At 41.0% G+C, this 21,622-nt stretch overlaps 1 protein-coding gene across 2 annotated transcripts; it reads left to right on the top strand.

Annotated features, from left to right (window-relative positions):
- Positions 1-19: 19 nt before the first annotated feature.
- On the top strand, positions 20-21,587 carry gkup (glucuronokinase with putative uridyl pyrophosphorylase). Of its 2 annotated transcripts, none has more exons than XR_003598994.1 (23): positions 20-179; positions 1,769-1,875; positions 1,982-2,026; positions 2,111-2,264; positions 2,345-2,416; positions 11,024-11,112; positions 11,183-11,339; positions 12,136-12,213; positions 13,153-13,244; positions 13,345-13,450; positions 13,527-13,606; positions 13,694-13,762; positions 14,541-14,601; positions 14,718-14,734; positions 14,825-14,882; positions 14,988-15,080; positions 15,850-15,910; positions 16,134-16,247; positions 16,514-16,571; positions 18,033-18,101; positions 18,823-18,891; positions 18,968-19,031; positions 19,117-19,184. XR_003598994.1 is itself a non-coding variant. In XM_028044596.1 (23 exons), the coding sequence occupies exons 1-23, from the start codon at positions 123-125 to the stop codon at positions 21,149-21,151; spliced, it is 1,869 nt and encodes a 622-aa protein (XP_027900397.1). In that variant the 5' UTR covers positions 21-122; the 3' UTR covers positions 21,152-21,587. The 2 variants fall into 2 exon arrangements, 1 of the variants encoding a protein (XP_027900397.1); XM_028044596.1 differs by lacking the exon at positions 18,823-18,891 and adding an exon at positions 21,056-21,587 and having other exon boundaries at positions 21-179; positions 19,117-19,188.
- The last annotated feature ends 35 nt before the right edge of the window (positions 21,588-21,622 follow it).

Consider the following 21,622-nt stretch of genomic DNA (forward strand, 5'->3'; position numbering starts at 1 on the left):
GGTGGTATTTTAATTTGAAGGGTCCACCTGGAAGTATACCCTGTTTGTAAGGTCAGAGTCTTGACGGTCCTCGGTGGGATCTGCATTTTTAAAGCCTCACCTGAACGACCCGACCTGCATCCATGATCTGCATCCTGCTGGTAGCCGGCCACGGCACTGTCCTACAGACACAGATTAAGGTAAACTTCCTCTATGGTTTGTTGCAACAAGCAGTGCAAAGTTCACGTCCTTCACGAAAGTGCCACCACTCTGCGAAGAACCGCGTTACAGAAAGTGGCTTTTAAACATCTCCCACCGTCCCGGCTCCTATCGGTGTCTGTTGATTCGGTCTTTTTGATACATACACGTTCGTACCCTCACAGCGGGACGTTCGGCTCTGATTGCTTTGGGAGTTGTGTAAGTTCTGGGAAGTGAAGCCATGTCCAGCGTCCCCTCTCTGCACCGCGCCGTTCTGCAGATCTCCGTAACAATGTAACGGGTGCAGGTCTTTAAAAGTCGTAGTTCCGTTCGAGGAACGGCGTTTTGTTACCTTTTCATTGTGCCGAATTTATGAACCCAACCTCCCATTGAAATTGATAACAAGAACAATGTCACAGAAGTGTCGCTTTACCCAAGTAAATAGTGTAAACCTAAAATGGGCCAGCTGAGTTACGGGATTTGGCACGGAGATAGGGCAGCACTTCTGAGTGACTGTACTTGTGCGAATTTAAACCAAGCTCCTCTGTGGCTCATAGAGAAAATCACACCCTAGGCAGTAAAAAGTGCCATTTATTCCCTTTATTAGTCCTCTGCACGTTGTCTGCGTTTTCTGTGTCAAACCTAAACCACTCAACTTTGATTGGCTCCTTGAAAATTCTTACTACTGCTGGAGGCTGACTCATCAACCGGTCCAATAAGATGCAGTCAATCACAACATCACGAGTAGATAAAGAATAAAATTAAGATAAAAATTAATTTTGGGGAAAAAAAATAATAGGACAATTATGAAATTGGTAAAAATACCAAAAACTAATAATAGAAATAAAATACACATTTCAACTGCAGCAATTTTCTTCACTCCTTTTCTCTTTAATTTTTGTTGAAGGCCGGGGAGAAGAAAGTGTTTTCAGTCTGGATTTAAACTGATCTACTGACTGAGAAAGCTTAACAGACAGACAGAGGAGACTGGTTCCACAGAGAAGACTCTGTCCTCTCTAGTCTTTAACCTGGCTTTAGGAACAGCCAGTAAAAGCTGGTCGGTTGACCTCAGGGCTCTGGATGGAGTATAGGGCTGCAAGAGTAGGACCCATAGAGGTTAGGCACTTAAAAACAATCAATAAACATTCAATTTTACAGAAAAAATAACAGGGAGCCAGTGAAGGTGCTCAAAACAGGGGTAATAGATTCACGTCTGTTTGTTTTGGTCAGCAGACGGTCTGCAGCATGTGCTCCAGTCGTTCCAGGGACTCCTCTGGTCCAACCTTAAATACAAAGAATTACAATAATCTAAACGCAGTGTATTTACACAAAATCACAAATAGGGGCACATTTGACACCTCACAGCTATTTTGGAATCGAAATGCTTTTGCAATTTTTCTTTATATTTTCTTTATCACTATTTTCTGATTGAACCAAAACAACAGGAACCAGAACAATGAAGAGTATTTCATGCCTGAATGGATTTATTCAAAAACAAAACCACAGCGAAGCAAAACCTGGACCACGAATGAGCTGGAAAGAAGACGAGATTGAGAGTAAAGCTTTGGCGAATCTTTGTTTCTTTGCCCAGAATGACGACACAGGTTTATACAGCCACCTGACCGGTGTACCCAAGGCTTTGCTTCCTGGGACTGGGGGGAAGAAGATTCTCGACTTCTGGTGGGAAACTGTCAACGTGTAAGTTTGACTGGCACCAAACATGAATTGTTCTAACATTATCAGAGGTGGAATTTTCCTGTGAAGAGTTCAGAACTTTCTGTTGTCACGTGTTGCTTCTCTCCAGGCGGCAGCTCTTCACTGAGGTCTACCTGGTCACCAACGCAGACAAGTGAGTAGCAGAACCAAGCTGCTGTTGGTCTGGACTTACTGCCTGAACTTGCTGCTCCAAATCCTTTACCTCTCCTTTGATCAGGTACAAGCACTATGAGCGCTGGGCCACAGCTAACGACTTCCCGGTGGAGAACATAGTGAACGATGGCAGCACGACCCTGAAGGACCAGCTTGGGGCCGTGGCTGACCTGGAGCTCGTCATACGGAGCCGCAAGCTGGACGATGACGTTGTTGTGGTACGAGGCGGACAGAATGTCGGCCATTCGGGTAGCACGGTCATGTACATTCAGCCTTTTCTTTCTCTGTGTTTGAGCAGATTGCTGGAGACATGCTGTGTGCTGATCAGAACTTTGATATCGCTCAAGTTATCCGCTTCTTCAGGTCCAAGGTGAGCTCCTGTGAAGTGACTGGATATAAGAATTATTATGCTATTATGATATCATCATAATGATATTATTCATAATCTCAAAATTGTGAAATTTGAGATTCGTAATTCATCTACTGCTCCTGTTAGGGAAATGTCATATACACAAAGAAGATATTTCCCAAATTTCTGTTTTCTTTGTAGACTTCCATTCATATGTAAACACTTTAAAGTTAACTATAAATAAGAAAGCAGAATTCACATTGCTGCTTCTTCAAAGTTTACCTTTGATTGACCCTGAATGACAAGAATCACACTGAGCCTTTAGTTATTGTATAATTTTCATCTGCTATATTTTTCTTTGAAAAATATTGCTTGCTTGTGCTTATGTCTGTTTTTTAGGGGGTTGGGGGGAAAGTAAAAAAGTTGGACTTCCAATATGGCGACGGACAAAATCATTGTTATCAGTACTTCTCACCGACGACCATCATTGGGACCTGCCACAGCAATGCATAGTGAGAGCAGTGACTGACTTGCAAAGTCAGTCACTGCTCGACCCGGGAGGGGGGAACTATTAGTTTTGTTGGCATTTCGAGTAACTGTGGCGACATAATTAACAAAAAACGAGCCAAATTCAACTCAAAACAAAAGACTGACACAAAACAGTGTCAGTTAGACTCAAAATAGACAGAATTTAGTCTGCCCCTCTGAGCTGCTCTTTAGAACCACAGTGATGGCAGAATGTCAGAACTACAGACATGGTGGAACATTCAATTCTACTTCTTTTGTGTTTTATTTACCGTTGTCATAGCAACTGAACTAACGGGCGTGGGGAGGAAAAAGAATGACCCGGTTCTAGTTAGCTGAAGTATAAAGCTACTGTACAGGAGCTGTTGCGTTCTGTTGTTATGTACAGATTGCTTAATATGCTGTCAGTTATCAGCTATGAAATACTTCTGGAAGTTGTTAGAAAGTATTTTGTTGTTTAGATCGTTTTTACGTTACATGAGTCCAATCTGTTTAGCTATTTTGTGTCTTTCTGTAAACATGTTGGTGTATTAAAAAAAATACAAATAGATTGTATATTCTTTATGCAGTAGCATATGGGGTAACCAATCGGGTCATTCTTAGACTTAAATGTGTGACAAGCTGTATTTTTGCAGTTGGCAGAAATACAACCTAACATTATATCATCATTGTTTATTTATAAAATGATTTAAAAATAATATTGTTGCAACTATATTGTTGCAGTTTTAGATCCTCTGTATTAAAGGATCTAAAACTGTTTATTACAGGAATAAGTATATTGTATAGAATGACAAAGAAAATAACATGGACACAATGATTATTTTGACGAAAGATCAGATCTGGTGCTGTTTGGAAATGTTTAATAAATGTTAAACCAGAACAGATTCCAGGAGGATTAGTGAAGCACAGATTTGTTTCATCATTCCTACCTGTTCTTTACTTTTTACAGGAAAATCAACATCTGTTACACATTGACACCAGTCCTGGTGTGTGTAACAAATGCTACAATCACAATCTTTAATATGGTTTCTGGAGATGTTGGCATCAGGGCCGCTGGCCCAAGCCTCCATGGGGACAAAGCAGAATTTTATTTTGGGGCCGTCTATATCTGCTATTAATTATTACTGCAAATCAACAGACGACTAGATAATTCAAACAACTGCTATAAACTCACTGCATCTCTGACTAGTGCTGTTTATGTTATATCTTATATGCATATCATCTAGTGGAGACAAAAGCTACAAAAGACTAGTATGCTCTGGACTTAAGATGGACACATGTACACATATTCATGACATGCTTTCATTAAAGTAATAAATGTAATTCCAGTACCGAAAAATGAACTTTATACCAGGTGAGTCTATCTAACCTGAGAATGTGAATCTGTACTGGGCTGATTCTGTGCCTTCAAATCATTTTAACAATGCTCCTGTAGAAGATTCATAACTTATAACTTATAAGTCTGAAACAGGAACAGGTCTGAAAAACAGTCTGAGTGCTACACTCAAGAGAGATTCATTTGATGCATCAAAGAGTGATGTCATCACTGCTGATGTCATTGTTACCAGTAGAACTGAACATTCTAATGGTGCATTCACATCAAACACGTTTTGAGCATCAGGTGAGTCTGGTTTATATTCAAAGTCTATGTAGAGTGTTGGATGTGTTAAATGTGTCAAACACTCCAAACGGTTCAAATCGCGCCGCGCTAGACGCTGGAAGCGCCGCAATAGCCCTCGACGCTCCTCCACATAGACTTTGAATATAAACCAGACTCTCCTGATGCTCAAAACACATTTGGTGTGAACGCACCATTATATGTCCAGTGTCACTTTAGGTCAGTGCTTCTCAATTCCAGTCTTTAAACCTCCTGCTCTGCATGTTTTAGATGTGTCTCTATTTCAGAACAGTTGATCCAAATGATTGCATGATCTCTTCTGCAGTCATCAAGTACTGCAGAAGCCTGTTAATCAACCTCTGATTCAATCCAGGTGTGTGGCAGAAGGGGAACAACTAAAACATGCAGAGCAGGGGGCCTGAGGACCGGAATGGAGAAACACTGCATTAGTTCCATCATATTAGGACCAAAGTCCAGTCCTAATATGATGGACTCATTGTTTTGGGTCAGGGGTAACATTTAGAGGTAAGATGCTAATTAAGTTTTAGTTAAGGTTAGGGTTAGGAATAGACTAGTATTGGTTAGGGTTAGGGAAAATGTGTGGGTTAGGCAAAATTGCAGCTACTAAAATGAAGGGAAATTGTTTTCTAAATCATTCTATAAATAAACAATGATGATATAATATTAGGTTGTATTTCTGCCAATTGTGTAGCTGCAGTACATTAGTAGTCTAATGTGTTGAATGTGCTGAGACACATTCAACACATTAAAAACCAATCAGAACCAAAAGTTTGTCTTTTGGTTCTGATTGGTTGTTTCTGGACAGCAGCAGAACCAGAGGACTTTTCACAGATTCTCTGTTTCATATTCTACTGTCAGACACTTTTAACAAATATTCATCCATCCATCATCTAACACACTTATCCTTGCACACACACATTCACACCTTAGGACAATTTAGAGAGATCAATTAATCAATTAATTTTTGAGAAATTTTAACTGATCAGCTTTTATATAGGAAAGTTTTAATAATGTTTCTTATGCTGTTTTGAACTCTGAAACTGATCTTGTTTTTCCTCCATTGATTTTGGAGTCAGGAATTTTATTTGCGTTGAGGCCTGGGTTTGTTTTTACTTACCAAATTTGTGTAAAGCCTCAAATTTCAGAATAATGCCCAGTTTTGGGAAAACCTGGGTTTAGATAGTGACCTAGTTTAGTACCACCTGGGTGTGGGTCGGCGTAAAGGTCGAGCCGGGCATAGATTGGCCTTCATACCAATGCCAACATGAAGGCCCTCCATGCAACCAGTGGAGGTTGGTCGCATGGACGTCTGTCTTCCCTCAGACCTCCATGTTTGTGTGGAGGTCTGGTTTTGCCTGGACTCCTCTGGTTGCAACCTGGGAGTGGGTCGGCACAAAGGCCGAGCCAGGCTATGCATGGAGACCCCTTGTTGATTGAAGGTCTGTCTTTCCTCAGACCTCCCTGGTTGATTGAAGGTCTGTCTTTCCTCAGACCTCCCTGATTGATTGAAGGTCTGTCTTTCCTCAGACCTCCCTGGTTGATTGAAGGTCTGTCTTTCCTCAGACCTCCCTGGTTGATTGAAGGTCTGTCTTTCCTCAGACCTCCCTGGTTGATTGAAGGTCTGTCTTTCCTCAGACCTCCCTGATTGATTGAAGGTCTGTCTTTCCTCAGACCTCCCTGGTTGATTGAAGGTCTGTCTTTCCTCAGACCTCCCTGATTGATTGGAGGTCTGTCTTTGCTTGGACTCCTCTGTTTGCAGGGAGCCTTCTGTCTGCAGGGGGGCCTCTGGTTGGGTGGAGACTCTAAGATGGTTATTTTCCAGAGCAAGTTTCAACTTCACCTTCAGGTCTGCAACCTGACCCTGCAGAGCTTTCATTGTTTCTTCCTGTGCTTTGAATTTGGAAGCTTGCTCAGTGTGACTTTTGAGCTGCTCTTCATATTTAAGCCTCACTCTGTACTCTTCTACCATGACTTCTATCAGACCTTTGTTGCGGGAGGCGTATTTTTCAGCCTCCCTCTTGAAATACTCCAGCTGTTGAAGAATGGTCTTGTCATCTGTAACTTTAGAAGAGCAAGAAACCTTTGCTGCATCTTTCATCTCTGGCACGTTTCTTCCACGTTCACGTTGGACTCGCAGGTGATGTTCTTTTACTACCATTTTTTGCAGTTTCTCAATCTCCTCCTGCTGTGATTTGACTTCAGCCTGACACGCAATCCTTCGGTCTCTTTCCTCATGGAGATCCAAAATCTTACTCTGCAATTCTTTTTTAAGATCGTCTACCTGCTTTGTCAGATCAATGACGTGTTGGCTTGTCTCTTCCACGACTTCCACTGAGGGGGTAATCTCGAAGCCAGCAGAGGGAGTTGTTTCCTGCTTGACTATCAATGATGTTGGACTCTCAGAGTCGCCGGAAGGACCCGATTCCCCCTGGATCTCTGCTGATTCATCTTCCGGTTTAATGGGGCTGTCTATGTCTTCTTCAAAAGAAATGACAGCGTCGTAGTCGACTTGGATGTTGAGGTCCATAATGTCGACCCATGAAAGCTCAGCTGGAAAAGCTTCATGTTCACAAGCAATCTGTTGTTGCTTCATGTTGATGTTCTGGTAATTTCTTGCTTCTCTTTATGGCGTGTAATATCTGGAATCGATATCCCACTTGTTTCGATTAATTTCGAACGTGCTCTGAAGAGTGATCTGTCGTGATAGAACTGAGGAACAGATCTGAGAAAACTCTGTCTGTGAGCTACATTCAAGAGAGAGATTCCTTTGTGGTATCATAGAGTGACGTCATAACCGCTGATGTCATTGATACCATTGGAACTGAACATTCTGACCTCATTTAATGGTGCATTCAGAGGGTTAAAAACTACAGTGATGTTGGAACACTGAGTTACTACCGAAGGCTGAGCTGGCATTCAGAAATATAGAAATAGCCCCTTGATGGAACATTTAATACAGACAAGATGGCAGAAGAGCAAAGGACGTAAGTACCATATAGACTCACGAATCCTGATACCCCTTAACTGACAACCACAATGGACTGTCGAAATGAGAGCATCACATACCCTACATAATAAAAGCCTTTATATTTTTCACACCAGGTAATTGCTGTTTTGGTCATTATATGACTGGTTTAACCCAAACACTATTAGACATGGGATTATTGTGGCCCTTTAAAATGAAGCTTACTGAAAATTTCAAAATAAAAGCCTCAATATTCTCTCAAGTTAGTGCACTGTCTTAGGCAGACAGAGTGGATTTCTGACCCCAAAACAGTTTTAACTCACCCTCACACCCACAAATATGGCTCTATTGGTATGATAGTCGGTCATGATGACACCATCTCTATCTCATCGCTGCTATTACTGTGAGTGAGGTACAGATATGAATCTACTACTATCAAAGACGAGAAATAGCCCTCTGGCACGCTTTAAACGGTTTTCGAATAAGTCTCACGGTTCCTGAACAGGAAGGAGTTATTTGGACTGTTTTTTTTCTCCAGAAAAACTGGCTGTGTGTCTCACAAAGATAGAATTCTTTCTCCACCTTTCTGTCTCTCACACACGACAGTTGGCTGAGGTCAGAGCTGCCCTTTAGAACTACAATGATGGCTGATGGTTAGAACTACATTAATGGCGGAACACTGAGTTACTAGGGAGGAGGGTTGCGTTACCAGTTAATGATGGTGGAACTCTGAGTTATGCAAGGCATTAAACATTAGTACAAACATTATCACAAGCATTAGCATTTCACTGCCCTCCTTTAGCATTAGCCTTTTCCCTAAAAAAAAGCTTTTAGCTATTTTTCTTATTTATTAGCAACGCTTAGTACATTGAATGGAGTAAGTCAATGTAAGACAACATGCTAGTGATGCCCCACATGCTACTGACAACATTTTGGCTAATGTTAGAAATATGGCTCATTTTAACTTGTACACTAATTTCAACATACTGCATAAGTCCATGTTACTCAACATGTTTGTGACTCTCCACATGCTATCGAGTACATTGCAGCTTACTTTAGCATTGATGCTAATTTGTAGCATCAGAACGCTGGGTTCCAACCGACAGGCACACTTTGGCAGGCCCTGTTTAAGTTTCTTCAGAAATTTTCTAGTTTTAAGCTTTACTTTTCATAATAAGCAAGCACCACTTTTAATTTGTTCAGTCTATAGTTGAAGTAGCTACACGGAAATGATTTTAGAAGCACTCCTACATGTGTGTCGGGTAAAAATGTTTTTCACTAGATCTTACTACTGTTTATGCGGAGAGCGGGCGGCCATATTGAAATGCAAAGTCGGTCATAACTGGGGATGTCGGTTTCCCAGTGGAAAATCCGACTCCAGAAGGCGTTGCAGTTCATTTTTTCCAACTGGTAACTTGGAATTTTCCACATCCGAATACAACTGCCTTCTAAATGTGTAAAAAGTAGCAGCTAACCTCTCACGTCAACACACAGCACTAAAGTAGAGGAATAAAACCGCCATCTTGTGGTCAAAGTGTAAACTGCAACCTTGTCTTGTTTAATATTAAACTAAAAACACAAAAAAGGAAAACGTAAAGAACGTGAATGAGGTCATTGGAAAACACCAAATACACCCTTGCACATTCATTAGGATGGTAGATAGTTTGATACTTATTTGATTTATCAATCATCAGTACGCTTAGCCTCTTCTGTAAAACATAGTTGTTGCTCTGCAGCATATTGAGCTTTGAAACCAACATCACTGCGTATGACGTTTGCCATCTTTAAAGGCCACAGACCAAAACAAACTTTATTCCAGTCTTGTGCGAAATTCTGTCCCCCTGTGAAAATCTGTTCCCCCTGTGAAAATCTGTTCCCCTGTGAAAATCTGTTCCCCTGTGAAAATCTGTTCCCCCTGTGAAAATCTGTTCCCCTGTGAAAATCTGTTCCCCCTGTGAAAATCTGTTCCCCCTGTGAAAATCTGTTCCCCCTGTGTCGGGAGCGCGCATTGCAGCCAGAGAGGCGGATCTGGCGGATCTGACCATTTTCACGGCTCTTCTGATCGATTTCTTGGTAAAAACAACTCATATAATCATGTCAAGGTTGTAACATTCAGTTTAATCGGCAGCTGTTTTAAAAAGAAGAATAACAAAATTGTAAAAATAAATGAATAAACGAGGTCTTCCTACGCCGTTTTGTGTTATTTTAAACGCCAAGAGAATCGGTCTTTTTCCAACTTTTGTCACTTAAGCCTGACAAATAAAAGTCAGTCACCAAGCACAGTTTTCCAACACGTAGTGTGTATTTATAATTTTTTATTGCTGATATAAGAGGACGGAAGCTGGCTGATAGCATGGCACAAAAATTAAGACTTTCTGAAAAGATGAGAGTGTAGACTTTCTGGTAAATCCCGTTCTAATGTAAAATATGACAGATTACTGGATTAAGAAAATTTCTAGTGTTCTACATGCTATCACATTTTTTGAGAATTTGGAAACAGTTACACTTTAATTCCCAAAGTTATGGGGGGAGGAGAGGAGAGAATGGATATTTCAGCTGCCTGAAATAATCCGTTCCTCCTCCATAAAATGGGAACAAATTAATTTACCGGCAAGTCTTTAACTGAGCTTATTCCTTTCATCCTCAACAACAAATCATGTAAGTTTGAAAACATTTGCTCATTATTTGCCAAAGTTATGAGGGGGAACCACATATTTTAGCTGCCTGAAATAATCCGTCCATAACATGGGAACAAATTAATTTATCAGAAAGTCTTTAACTGTGTTTATTCCTCTCTTCATCAACACCATCCCACGTGGGGCCCTCCCAGCCTCCTCCCACCCCCACGTAGCTCCGCCCCTGGGTGTGTGTTAAAACAAGGCCAACGTGGTGAAAAGACATCAGCAATGACCTCGGAGAAGCAATTGTTGCTGTGCATCAGTCTCAGAAGTTCCAAATAGTCCTCAATTCCACTGAGAAAGTTTATTCACGACTCGGCCAAACATATTTTAGACAAGTGTCAGTCTTCCCATTAGTTGATGTTCCAACAAATTGACCCCAAGGCCGGATTGTGCAATGCCCAGAGAAATGACAAAAAACCCAAGTGTTCCGTCTCAGCCTGGACAGTAAAACAACAGGACAAGTTGAAAAAGACTTAGCAGGTACGGCTTGTTTGTAAGGGTTGTTTTATGGGGGTTTTTTTCTCTGAAGAATATGGCAGCATTACTTGCTTACTTTTGCAGGCAAGACTTAACTACAAAAGTCTTGCATTTTAACGGACCACAAAACTTTTGCAACCACATCCGTTAAACACAAGAGACCAGTGTGGGGATGTTCGACCATAGTGAAAAACCAAACCTAGCATCTCAGCACAAGCACCTCAAATCAGCTGTGGTGGAGGGTAGTGATGCGGGTCTGCAGTCAAAGGGCCTCCAGTTTGCAACAGTTGTTTATTTTCCATTTGATTGTTGGTTTTTATTCATTCTCTTGTGTGTTTCAGCCTGGAGAGCTGATCATCTACTATGAGCTGGAGGAAGGTGAGCGGAGCAGCTCCAGGGGGATCGTGGAGGTCTGTCCCGAGACCCACAGGTGAGGATGGTTCTATGGACCTCACCTTCCAGCTTTTTCCTGGTTTTAACCCATTCGGCTTCTGAGCCAGGATAACTCGCTTCTTGGAAAAACCCGAGGAAGGGCGGACAGCATCCCGGCTGGCCAGCGTGGTGTTCTACTGCCTCCGCAGAGACACGCTGTCCTGCATGTCCAACTTCCTCAGCCTGTACACTCGAGCCACGGAGCGGACCTTTGGACTATTCTGGGTTCGTAGGTGATGTTCATTTGGTTGGTTTGTGGCTTTATTATGACCTTATTTTCTCAGCATAAAAAGTTAAGTTCACTTCCTGTTGCACCACTTAGACCAAAACATCAACATCTACTGTAAGTCCATTTATTCAATGTGAAAGGAACCCCTAAGAAATATTTGGCTTAACAAAACACAAGTACCACAGTTGCTGACATCATGCTGTTAACATATTGAGCAAAAAATTTTTTTTCCAACATTCTATCTTCTAGAATAGTTTCTAGAAAAAAATCAAACTCTATAGGGATCTGTTTTTGGTTATTTAAAATGTCCCTATATTTAAGTAGAGATGAAAAAACAAATATCACAAACAGGAAATAAAAGCTTTTCTTCTGCATAAGCTATAAAACAGGTTGAAACCAAGTGATGCAGGACTCTTCCTGTTCTAACCAGGTCAACTCTTTAACTCTGAGTTCCTGTAACTCGAACCTTATCAAGAACTGTCGGAGCTGCTTTTGTGTTCAGACAGACCAAAAAGCTGTCCACACACACAGCAGCAGAAAGGGAAGTCATGTCCTCTGTGTGTGTGGGAGTGTGTTTGTGTGTGTTGGTGTGTGTGGGTGGTGTGTGTGTGTATGTGTTACCACATCTTCTCATATTGCTGATCACACGCTGACTGCTGTGGGAAGCAGCCTCTAGAGAAGTGCCACATCAACCTGAGCCACGCTGTTTTCTGAAGACAAACTCCAGAAATGACTTCAGCTGTTTGTCGTGAAGTTAGCTGACATGCTGTCCTGTCCCGTCTTTGTTCCCAGGAGTGGCTCATCAATGAGAAGAAGCTGGACGTGTTTGGAATGAAGCTTCCTACTGGCTTCCAGCTCATTGGACAAGTGGTTTGTATCTGTTCCTGGGATCTGAAACGGGTTTAACGTTGTGTCTCGCCACCTCACCCCCCAAACTGGAGAGCTCAGACTGCTGCGTCCTAGGTGCACAAAGAAGCAACTTCACAGATCCTTCCTCTGAGCAGCTGTTAGAATTTATAGCCATCACTTCTCCCAACAAACATAAACTCAAAAACTTAAGGAAAAATTATTGTAAATAGTTTGTTGCTTTTTTCTATGTAGATATATACACATTTTATATATCTATACATTAGTTTTGACTGAAGTATCCTTTAATATGACAAAGACAATCTGTAAAAAAAAAAATTGAGCTCCTTTGCTTCTGTCACTTGCAAAAAAATACGCCTCTTCCAGTCAGAAACAACCCATCAGAGCCCGGAGGAAGATCTTTGCGCTGTCAATCGCCCTTGTGTACGTGCTGCACACTTTCCAGGAAGACTATTTATCCCCCTTCATCTACGGCAATGCTAACTACCCTGAGCATTTGAGCATTCACCACAGGCTGGTGAACTAGCTGTAGCATAGCAACAAGCAAAGAAGAAGGTGTGAACAGTGCGTACATGAGAAGACTGACGGCGCTAAAACCCTCCTGGCTCTGATTGGTTTTTTCTGACTTGTATTTCTACAGATGGCAGTAGGAACAGAGAGGAGGCAGAGGAGCTCGATTTTTGTTTTTTCCTTTTTTTCGCATATTTTCTGCCTTTTATTAATCTCATGACATGGTGACAGTTTTAACAAATATGTTAATAAAACAATTTTTATAAATGTTACCTAAATAATAGTAATTGATTTTTCTTTGTGTGCTAATGAACTCTGGGAAGATGTCTAAGTAACACTTCAACATTAAAAATTCAGCTATTTTTAGCTGGATTTTTAATCCAGCTATACTTTTGGGAACTTTTGGGATAAAGTTCTTCTTTATTTTGATAGGGCTTGTCAGACTACACAAAGTGGCTGACTCACTACTCCACCAAGAAACAGGACAACCCCGCTCAACCAATCACATGCCGCTCATATGCCAGGTAAGACAGCCAGGTGTGAAACGTCACTCTTTTCTTCTTAGAATGTTAAAACTCATCAAGATGAAGCTCTTAATACAGATTTCCTCATCTTGGATCACAGGGTTGGATTAATGGGAAATCCCTCAGATGGTTTCAATGGGAAAACCATCGCCATGACCATCTCTAACTTTTGGGCTGAGGTTACACTGGTGGAGAGTCAGACTCTGGTAACAGGCCGTTTCCTGTAGACCACCTTCACTGGCGGCACATTGAACTGAATCGCTAACTCTGTGTGGTTTCCAGGCTTTAGTCCCTCACCCGCTGAATGATCCCACAGAGTTTGGCAGCCTGCAGGATCTGTTCTGCATCAGCAGGAGGGAGGGGTGAGGGACCCTAGATACGGGCCAAGCTGCAGGACGGCGTTGATTGCATTCATACAAACCGTTCTGCTTCCGTTGTGAATTTTGCAGGTATCTGGGAGGTCTGCGGCTGCTGCAGGCTACGTGTAAGAAGTTCTACCAGTTCTGCTCCAAACGAGGGTGAGGCTTTTAGCTCCCTTCTTCTGGTGGCGTTGTAAAGTTCGTCTAGCTGGAATTGCTTCAAATTCTGTTTGTTTTATATGTCTGTGTACTTATTTTTACTACACTCACCATTATTGGCACTTCCATGGAAGGACAAATATCTGATTTATTTAATTTCCCTTTGGGATCAATAAAGTATTTTGTTTTGAATTTCAAGTAGTAACAAGTCGATTTTTAAAAGCAGTTGAAATTAGAATCACGTTTCTCTTTGGATTAAACTATTTCTGTTTTCACCGATTAAGTCACAAATAATTAAAATCAACAGCTCAGTACTTTTCTTTCCACTTATCAATTTTTATTGTTAGTCATTTTTTCTCACATAACCATTTCATAATTTTCTTGTTTTCTTAATTTACATAAAGTGTAATTAAATAAAATGATCAGCACTGCATTTAACAAGAAAACTCAGCTCTGCATCCATCATGCTTTTTCTTAAGCTAGCAGGCAAAGCGAAGCTAACTGCTACGCCTTGCTGTGCTAACCTGTCCCAGACTGTTGTTGCTATACAGCATCTGCTATTAAACCATAAAACAGCTCGTCAAATTCATAAAGTAATGTAATCCAACCAAAGCACAGAAACTTCACATTTGTTATAAAACATGTTTGATACTCTGACCTCCAGGAAGAAAATTCTTGAAATGACTGTAACAACATTCTCCTCTTATTCATTGAGCTTCTTTTTTTTTTTTTTTGCATTGCTACACTCAGTTCTTATTTCACTCTCTTTTTGCCGCAGCATTGCTTTAACAAAGCAAAACTTCACCCTGAAGTACGACACCAACATTCCTCGGCAAGTGGTAAGGATCGGTACAGACAGACAGACAGAATAACTGCTGCTTCACTGCATGATTAGCACCGGTTACGTAGCAACATGTTCACTTGTTCTGATGAAATGATTTCTCTTTCTGTTAAGGGCCTAGCTGGAAGCAGGTATATAGTTTGTTTCCCCACATATTCCTATTTAATCCTTTTTCATTGTGAACAGAATAAATACTTTCCACTATCATTGTACCATCACAGTGCCATCGTTTCAGCTACTCTGAAGTGTCTCATGAAGTTCTACAACATCACTGACAATGTAAGAAAGCATAAAACCATGACCGCTGTTCTCCTGCTTATCAGTCAGATTAGAGCAGACTGCTGAGTTTTACTCTTAATTTCTTTTTTTTTGTTTGTTTTGAAGGATCTTCCCAAATCAATCCGAGCCAACTTCATCCTGAGTGTGGAGACCGATGAGCTGTTCATCACGGCTGGCCTGCAGGACAGAGTGGTGCAGGTCAGTGAACGCCCCGTCAGCTTGTCCACCACACACAGTGTCTGGCTTCACTAGTGCTTCGATGAAATTTTGGAAATCGGCTATTTACAAGAGAAGGATTAATGAATTTTCGACAGTACTCAGTGATCTGACAGCGTTCAGGAAGTGAAGTGGTCAACAGTAAACAGGGAGCAGGTTTCTGCTGGCTCCAGATTCTCCATTTCATTTACTCCTGAAGATGGATCTCAAATCTGGGAATAACATTGCTTCCAAGTTTTTCCATATTCCAATTGCAGCTTGGAAAAAGCAATAGGATTTGATAATTATGTGGCCGGGCTAACAGTTAGCAAGACAAGCTAATAACAATGTATTTTTCTGGATTTTAGACACATTCAAGCACTAAAGAAACATCTTGTGTGGATTTTATGCCAAAGTGGGGTTTTTTTTTATATTCCAAATGGTAGCAGATATACTGTGTTTTAAGATCAGATGGGTGAGAACCTCCAACTTTATCTACCTGGAATTCCATTTTTTGTTTTGTTTTCCTGCTTATTTTTCCAATTTTGAACTTAGGAGTTGTGCTGAGTGCAGCTAAGATACTTCTTTTCATCAAAGCAGTAGTACCACTTATTTAAAATGTTTTTGTTTCATACAAACTGAAAGGTGCCGCTGTTTCTAAATGTCTGCCAGTATGGCAGTTAATATATAATGAAGTGGGACTTGTTCTAAAAGGTTTGAGAACCTGTTTGGAACAACACTGACAGGAAACATGGTCCCTCTGTTCTTGCAGGTGTATGAAGGTTTGGTCTACATGGATTTCAGCAAGAAGCTCATGGATGAGCAAGGCTACGGTACTGATGTCAATAAGTAAACAGATGATGAAATGTGGTAGTTTCATAAAATGGTTTTAGACACAGAATATAACTTTGAAAATAATTTACTTTTAACTGCTGCATTATGGAATGTGTCCTTATGTCATGTTGTAAGAGTTGCTGTTGATGTTTGTCAGGTGGATCTTGAAGAAACCAGACACGGCAGTGGATAATTCTTCCTGTGACCTTTGTCCTCTCTCAGGGAACTATGCTTCTATGGACATGAGTGACCTTCCACCGTTCTGGCTGGCCTACCTGAGTGACCCCAGCGACTCTGGACGTATCCATAGCAACATCCGGCAGCGTTGGCTCAGCGGTGCGTCTTCCAGTCCAACAGTCTTCCAGTGTGGTTGTTTGGGGTCGGAGGGGAATGACTCTCATCTCTTAAGGCGCTTATTGAATACTGGTTTATAAATAACCAGTAAAGTTTGGCATGCTTGTATTTCCTACAGAAAGCAAGTTGCCAAACTGAATGATTTTTTTTTTAATCATTCCTTGACAATACTACTTTGAGAACCTTTAAACTGAAAACCCCTTTGCTGCTTTTGTTAAACTGCTTTCATATTAGTTGTTTACTTGCAGGGGAGCCAGTGGTTGTCGAGGCGATGAAGACCTTTGCTGAGCTCACAGACCAGGCAAGGTAGGTACTCACCAAAAAAATCCTAAGAAGTGTTTGTCACTCAAGATTCTTATTTCTTGTCCTGTAAATAACTTTAAATTACATTTTTCTTTAAGAGATCACAATTTTTAAGCTCCAATGGGGGGAAAAAGTATCAGCTAGGATGTCACCTAAAGTTACAATTCTGACTTGGGTCCTTATTGGGATAATAACTGTACATCTGATCATGTTTATGCACATGATGTATGTTTGACCTGTTCATGTAAACACTGTTTTCATTCTCTTAGACTTCTTATTTCATTTATTACATATATTATTAGCAATTTTTCCCTCCATAGACAGACAGATACAGTAGATGCATGACAAACGGTGTAGAGAGAAATGTGTTACTGGATTCTATTGGTGATAGCATGTCAGCAGTGTGCTCAGTGAGAAGCAATAAACAATCTCACTTGTTTTCTGACTTTTAGCTTCAGCGTGGATAAGTCGGGTCTGAGCAGTGACGTGCGGTCGGGGGAGGCAGGTGAGGCAGTGCCTCACCAGCCATCATGGAAAGAAAGAAAATATATAATCATAAAGTAATTTAAATTGTTATATTCATCCGGTGGTTTGTACTAAAAAATATTTATTTTTCATGTAGCTTCACCAATTTCGATTTTTATTTGTTCAAAATCGCTGAATTTTCTTATTTTCCCATTCAAATGCTTGGAAGCGATGCCGGTGAGGCAGCAGCGAGCTCTGCCTCACCTTGGATTGCGCAACCCCTGGCTCTGCGCTGGCTGCTAAGCGGAGAGAGCATGTTGCTGTACGGTGTCAATAAAATGGTTTAAACAAATTTAATATGTGAACTTATTTCCAATAATTTAGCTTATGTATATAATGTACAGTGCTTTTTGTCACCAACTGTGTTTGTGTAACGTGTTTCGTGTAATGAGCGATTATAAACGGCAGAGAACAGGTTCGAGGTGAGGCAGGCAGTTCTCTTGCCTCATGGCAGGGGGCGCTCAAGATCCCAGACGTTCGTCTTGTTCACTCCTCAACTGCCGAGTAAGTGACAGCGAGCTAGGCTAAACGATTCGGGAAGCAAGTCAAGTGCAGCGATAGATTATAATAGAGATAGTGATTTTTTTTCCTCTCGCTTATCCCGACTTTCGACATGGATGACTACATTACAACACTAAAAAAGTTTTCTCAAGTGGACTTTCAATCGAAGCAGGTAAGACAGTAATAACATTTATTTTGTTTTGTTTTTTAAGGAAATGTGTGTTTTGTGAGCTACAGTTTGTATGTGTAAGGATGCAGAAGTGAAACATAACCTGTAAACTGCTGTCAATCTATGCATCTATTTGCAAATCTGATTCTGATGACGTCAGTGCCTCACCAGCTATGAACCTCACCGCACGTCACTGGGTCTGAGCTCATTCACTGATCCAAATTCAGACCTGAGGACTTTTTTTTTGTTTGCTGTTTTTCTCCCATCAGGTCAGCGATTAAAGACAGAGACTGGACTCGTCTGGCCCAACTGATGGACCAGAACTTTGAGCTGCGCAGGTAACCCCAGCTTTTCTGTCGTAGTATACAGAGTGTTTGCTTGTCGAGTGTTTGTCGCGTCCGCAGAAGACTCTAAGTCTGTTGTTGCTACACAAATATGCAATAGACAAAAAAAGAAACTGATTCTATTGGGATTTTATGTGCTTGACCCACACAAAGTAGCGCTATTCACATTTTTGCTACAATAAACATGAAAATGTGTGCTTGTGTATTCACCCAGTTTAGTACTCCTAAATAAAATCAAACGCTTCCATTTCTGTTTGGAGCTAGTGGGACGAATCCACCTGTGTGTGATGTAATGTGTGTGTAACTGCAGCTGGTGTGTGAGGACCTCAGAGGTTCACCAGAGAACAGAAGCGAACAGGGTTCTGAAACAACAAACTTTAAACGTAACCATGGAGATCAGTTACGTTTCTATCCTTCTGAAAATGGAAAGTGGAAATCAATATTTGTAAAACTGATGGTGAAATATAACTTCACTATATGCTCAATATTCCTCATGTTTTTTATTTTTCGTGTAGGAACGATCTTAAAATTGTTACTTCATTCTACTAGTATTATACCTTTATCATCGTGCTACTGCTTTTTTTCTTTTAATTATTACGACTTTATTCCTCTAATATTATGACATTATTCTCCTATTATTATGACTTACTATCATATGACTTTTTTCTCTCAATATTATAATTATATCTTTGTAATTTAATGTCTTTTTTCTTAGCCTGGCCCTCGTACTAATCCGTTGTAGTGTCACATCGTTATGATAGATGATCTTCTACATCGCATCAAAGTGAATATTTGTTACCTTTTCTGAATAAATGCTTAGATTGTACAGCTGCCTGATTTAATAGCTACGTGGTTTACAGGTCTATCTACACTGATGACTGCCTGGGTCCTGGGAACCTCAGGATGGTTCAGCTGGCCAGGCAGGTGGGTGTTAGGATGTGCAGAACTGAGCTCCCTCAAGAGCACCCACCGTATATTTAATTAATGAAGACTCTGTCTGATCTTACAGTTTGGCTCAGCAGTGAAGCTCCCGGGCAGTGGGGGGGCCGTGGTGGGCCTGTGTCCAGACCAGGCCAGGCTGGTAAGGCTGTTCTCCCTCACTCTGAGGACTGAAGCTCATTTTTTAATTGTTGAACAGAAAATGGTTCAGGTTGACGAAGGCAAAAAAAAAAAAAAAAAATTCACACAAGCACCAAATCCTTCCATCTGTTGTCTAGGCCCATTTATCCTACGTGGAGAGAACCCTCAACTAACGGAGGGAGGTCCATTTCTCCACAATTAAAGGGATGAGGATGATTGAGCCAATCTGACTGTTTGACTTTGTCACATTGTAGTAATATTAAATAGGTTTTTATTGTGATTATCTGTGCTAGTCATGCAAAATAGTGCATGATTGTGAGATGGAAAGAAATGTGTGCATGGTTCTTAAGATGATTTGCAAATAAAACTCTGAAATGTGTGGCTTTACTGAAGGAGAGAGCAACACCTGCACAGGTAGCAGGAAATAACAACCTGTTTAAAATTGCTTCTGGCATTAGCTTTTTAAAACAGGATGAGAGAAAAAAACAAAATAGCTGAAGCCCACATTATTTGTTGCACTAGTGTTAGCTCTGTAGCCCAGCTAGCTGCTTACGGAAGCTAGAAAAGTAAAATGATGTTGTTTGTCATAAAGTTAAATATTGTTGTTGTTAAGTAATTTTAAATGCCGTTTTTACTGTGGCTGCGACTTTAGTACTGCTAGTTAATAATCACCATTTTCGTCAATTTGGTAAAAACTCAAGTGATGATGTCATAAAGGAGGGACGGGCAAGAGAACCATAGACTTCTAGACGTCTGGTTCCTCCAGTTTCAAAATGCCTGAAGGTTCTGAGGTCATCTGGTCAAAGAATTACATGCAATTAGAAACATGGGAATGTCCAGCCGCCATGCTGACCAGGAACTGGAGGGAGACATGTCCCAGAGATGAACGTGTGAAAAACATGAAAAGAGCAGAACAAAAGCAAAAGATCTTGTGAAGATGCTGCTGACACTGGTAACAGTCTGATTATCCACAGTGAAAAGTGTCCTGCACCAACATGGGCCGAAGGGCCGCTCGGACAGGAAGAAGCCATTGCTCCTTAAGTGGCATAAAAAAAACAGATTGCAGTTTGCAAATGCACTCGGGGACAGAAACCGTAACCCCTGGAGACGTGCCAAATTGAAGTGGCCTTAATGGCCATCATCACATTTGGAGGAGAAATGGAGAAGCGTACAAGCCTGAGGACGGGGCTGGCAGCCACATTTTGTGTAAGTGTTTTATTGCAGGAGGAAGTCATAAGGACAGAACATCATGTGGTAATATGGAAGCAAAATCTCAATAAATTAGCAAGGAAGTTGAAACTTGAGCACAAATGGATCTTCCGAATGCACAATGACCCAAATCATAGGAGGTCAACGGTTGAAAGCCATGTGCAGGCAATTCAGCCGACAAACCCGACTCAGGAGGAATGGGCTGAAATACCAGCTAACTATTGTCTGGAGCTTCTAAAGGAAAAACAAGCCAAAACATCCAATTCATACAATTTAATAGTAAATTCTACCAAATACTTGGAAACATATGGAAAGTTTTTATTAAATTCTCTCTTTGTTCTTTTTTAAATGACCTAAAACAGGAACAGGTATAGTCTGAATTGATATCAGACAGAGAGAAAGATTTAAATATCTGTGTCAACCTTGCATCACATTGTGATATTCAAATGTGATTCATCAAACCCAACAATGAATGCAACGTTTAAAGACCCTGTCATAGTCTGGAAGAGAGACGCTAACAACTATGAGTCCTTGATATATTTTATATCCATAAAACAACAACACAGTCTTGTGTGATGGGCTACGTGCCCTTGGTTCTATGTTGAGGTGTGAGGCCAGTGCGCCTCTGTGTCTGATGCAGTCTCTTTTTTGCCCACTAGGTGGAGATGAGGCAGGCTTTCCAGGAGGCAGGCTGCGTCTTCTGTGTCATCTCACCGTACATCCCATCTGCCAGCTCCGCTGGAGGCCTTCACTAACCTGACCCATCTCACCGCTGATCAGTACAAGAAATGTTCCACAGCACAACATTTAGCAGAGTAGCAGTCCCGTTGTTGGCCCCAGCTCACTCTGGTTGGCCTTATTGTAACTGTGGACGCAGCAGATCATGATCCACGCTTAGCTGCATGAAACGAATTAAACTAATAGTTAGTGAGGCTCCCAGTGTCTCAGCATCTAGAATAAAAAAAAACAAGTTCCAGAGCTAGGGGGACAAAATTAGGTGGAGTTGGTGAAATTGTCAGCAGCATCGATCTAAGATTATGTAATTATTTTCTACATATGAGAGGTGGAGTTGGTGAAATTATTGTCAGCAGCAACTATGTCAAATTATGTAATTATTTTCTATAATGTCAGATATATTTTTAGAAGTTACCATAATTTTATACTGAAATTAAAAATAAAATTTTAATATCATGCTGTGTTTTCTTGTGTCCTTTTCTAAAGATGGC

Source organism: Xiphophorus couchianus, chromosome 18 (assembly GCF_001444195.1).
Source record: "Xiphophorus couchianus chromosome 18, X_couchianus-1.0, whole genome shotgun sequence".
Taxonomy (NCBI): Eukaryota; Metazoa; Chordata; class Actinopteri; order Cyprinodontiformes; family Poeciliidae; genus Xiphophorus; species Xiphophorus couchianus.

Excerpts from the sequence above, each read along its gene's own strand:
- gkup (XM_028044596.1), top strand. The coding sequence starts at position 123 with ATGATCTGCATCCTGCTGGTAGCCGGCCACGGCACTGTCCTACAGACA. Across the intron at positions 13,763-14,540 it reads CAGTTCTGCTCCAAACGAGG|CATTGCTTTAACAAAGCAAA; the intron begins GTGAGGCTTTTA and ends TTTTTGCCGCAG. Across the intron at positions 15,911-16,133 it reads CATGGATGAGCAAGGCTACG|GGAACTATGCTTCTATGGAC; the intron begins GTACTGATGTCA and ends GTCCTCTCTCAG.